The sequence below is a fragment of the Aplysia californica genome, unplaced genomic scaffold (assembly GCF_000002075.1).
Source record: "Aplysia californica isolate F4 #8 unplaced genomic scaffold, AplCal3.0 scaffold00407, whole genome shotgun sequence".
Classification (NCBI taxonomy): Eukaryota; Metazoa; Mollusca; class Gastropoda; order Aplysiida; family Aplysiidae; genus Aplysia; species Aplysia californica.
The window spans coordinates 686,602-689,279 of NW_004797677.1; the positions used below are offsets into that span (position 1 = coordinate 686,602).

The 2,678-nt window shown below is 35.6% G+C and overlaps 1 protein-coding gene across 1 annotated transcript in view; it reads right to left on the reverse strand.

Moving 5' to 3' along the window:
- The window catches only part of LOC101860188 (ataxin-10), a gene marked incomplete at its 3' end in the record, with an annotated part of 4,037 nt that extends 2,393 nt beyond the window's left edge, over positions 1 to 1,644 (reverse strand). The window contains 1 exon segment of the mRNA XM_005104165.3: positions 686 to 1,644. Within this exon segment, the coding sequence (XP_005104222.2) occupies positions 686 to 798 (113 nt within the window).
- Positions 1,645 to 2,678: the final 1,034 nt, after the last annotated feature.

The window sequence follows — 2,678 nt, forward strand, 5'->3', positions numbered from 1 at the left end:
GTAGGGGTAGGGGTAGGGGTAGGGGTAGGGGTAGGTCTACTAGGCCTCTTCTTTATTGTGTTTGATGGGGTGGTCGCTCATTACGGAAGTCCTTCCAAATAGGCTGCCTATAGATCTAGATCTAGATTTAGATCTAGATCTAGATTCTCTAGATTCTAGATCTAGATTCTAGATCTAATTAGATCTAATAATCTAAATCAAATCAAGGTGAGTGAAAAAAGTGTGATGCACAATCTACCCTCCTTGGCCTAGATCTAGAATCTAGATATAGATCTAGGCCTAGCCTAGATTTCTATGACATTATGAATCTAGATCTAGGCCTAGCCTAGATTTCTATATGACATGATGAATGTTTAGACAGAGTAAACCATTGATTTCAGAATCAATATTTCACTTGATTCAAATTCAAGAATCTTTTAAAAGACCACTCATCATAGGCCTATAATATTTCTCTAGACTCTAGATCTAGATCTAATCTAGAATCTAGATCTAGATGTAGATTCTAGATCTAGATAGATCTATCTAAAAATCTAGATCTAGTCTAGATCTAGATTAGATCTAGAATCTCTATATTATTTAGATTAGATTATACATCGAGTGTGGCCCGACTAATTTTACTGACATTAAATTTAAATTGGCCTCCAAGTTCATTTTCTTTGTCATTGTCAGAAGCAGTTCTACTTACTTGAAGTCGCTCTCTTTCGCTAAAACATTTCGCAACGAGTCTTTTACATCCACCCAATTGTTGATTGAAGATGAGTGAACACAAGATTCCAATAAAGGCTGAATTCCATCCATATTTTCCGTAACAGACACCTCTCTCCAGCGATCTCGTTCGTATTGCGCCGACTGCTAGTCTACTGCTAGATCTAGCGGCTGTGTGAGCTTCCGCACGTTTTGTTTTGTTTACAGCACCAAATAGGAATTTGGTCGCAATCGCGCCAATAGGGAAATTCGTCCGAAGTAGTGCGGACACCTCCTTACAAGGCCTACGTATTCGTAGGTTTCTCTTTTGTATTGGGCAAATTGTGTACTCGCATGGACTTATTCACTCAGATTATGTAAACTTTGGTGAACAGAATAAAAAATCGTTTTGACTCGCTGAAGCTGCACGTCACACACCTACTCAGATTTACATTGCCTGTCGTGAAACACACAGAAACTTCTGAATTTGCACGCAAACTTTGCAGGAAGAAATAGCCTTGCCGTTTGATTTTATATAAAAACACGGGATATAACTATGAAAATATTGGCTCGTACGTGGTAAAGTACTATTGTCTCCCTTATACCCTTCCTGCCATTTTTCGTTAAAAATCAATTACAACGTTGGCAAGCTATTCAACTTTTTAAAAATGTACCTAAATTGTATACCTAATCTTGTTTTGTTTTTTGCTTTTCAACATTAAGATTTTGGTTTGCGACAAAATATTTCTCGAGCACACGCAACATATTATGTAACAGTTTTAAGAAAGTGCAATGAAAACAAAATTGAAAGTTTTAAAAAAAATTGAGGGCTTTGTACATCTGAACAACTGGCCGACAATGTCAGCTTTTCCTCAGAGGGTTGGGCAGCCTGTTCTGAAAATTCAGTCCTCCTATCACCATTATTACTTGGTACTATCTACAAATAGTCCATCAAAGAAATAAAACCAAGTCATTGTTGTTAAGGCCTATTACTAAAATATCATTATCTAAAATAATAAAAAGGTACCAATTTATTATAAATTTTCTCAGTAAAACGTTAATAATTTCTCTTTACAGAGCTGAAAAAAAACGATTAGCCTCTTTTTGTTTTGCCTCTCTCTTTGCTATTTAATGTGAAGTATTTATCTTAATTATCTGCGGTGTATTCAACATCTCACTGGCCAGATTTTGAATACTCTTTTTAAAACACATTTTTAACAGTTAACCAAGCCAGTCTTGAGACTATAAAAAAAGAAAATGCTTAGTGGTACAACGACTTAGTTTCTGTTGTGTTCTTTACCATAGATGTGTGTTTGTCAGAAATTTGTGACTGAATATTGTTAGAAAGTGAGACTGTGCAATGAGCACGATAGCTTTAGCCGCTGCTTGCTTGAGGGGCAGAAAAATAATTAAGACATGTTGCCCTTGGAGAAGGATAAAAGGCTACAACTATTGAAAAAAAAACACTTCAAAGACAATTTAATATAAAGTGCCTTCATTTCAAAATCCACCAATTCCAATCTAAGTAAATCACATGTTATTCTTGAAAAAAAAAAGACGTAGACAAATGAATTTGTTTTCAAGCCACTAAGAGAGTGATAGTGACAAGCAAGAGAACAAGCAAAAAGAGAAAGTAGGACTATAATCATGAGTGATATGAAAGGATGAGAGGGATGAGTGGAGCCTAGTTATACATCGTAAATCATGTATAAGATTCTTATTGCAGGCTTTTAACCTGTACATGGTATCAGTTGATATGCTCAAGTATTATTGTGTCGAAATTCAAATCCTATATGTTATGAAAAGCAAGGAAAAAACATAACGCAGGTACAATTGTTATAAAGAATAATGCGTGGTTTGTTGCTCCTGTAAAAATTTGATTTAACAAAAGAAACAGTAAATCACGTTTTAATACGTCAGGAACACAATCAAAGGGTTGCAACACCAAAATAATACCCAACATAAACCAGTCTCCCCAAAGTCCAACACCCCCC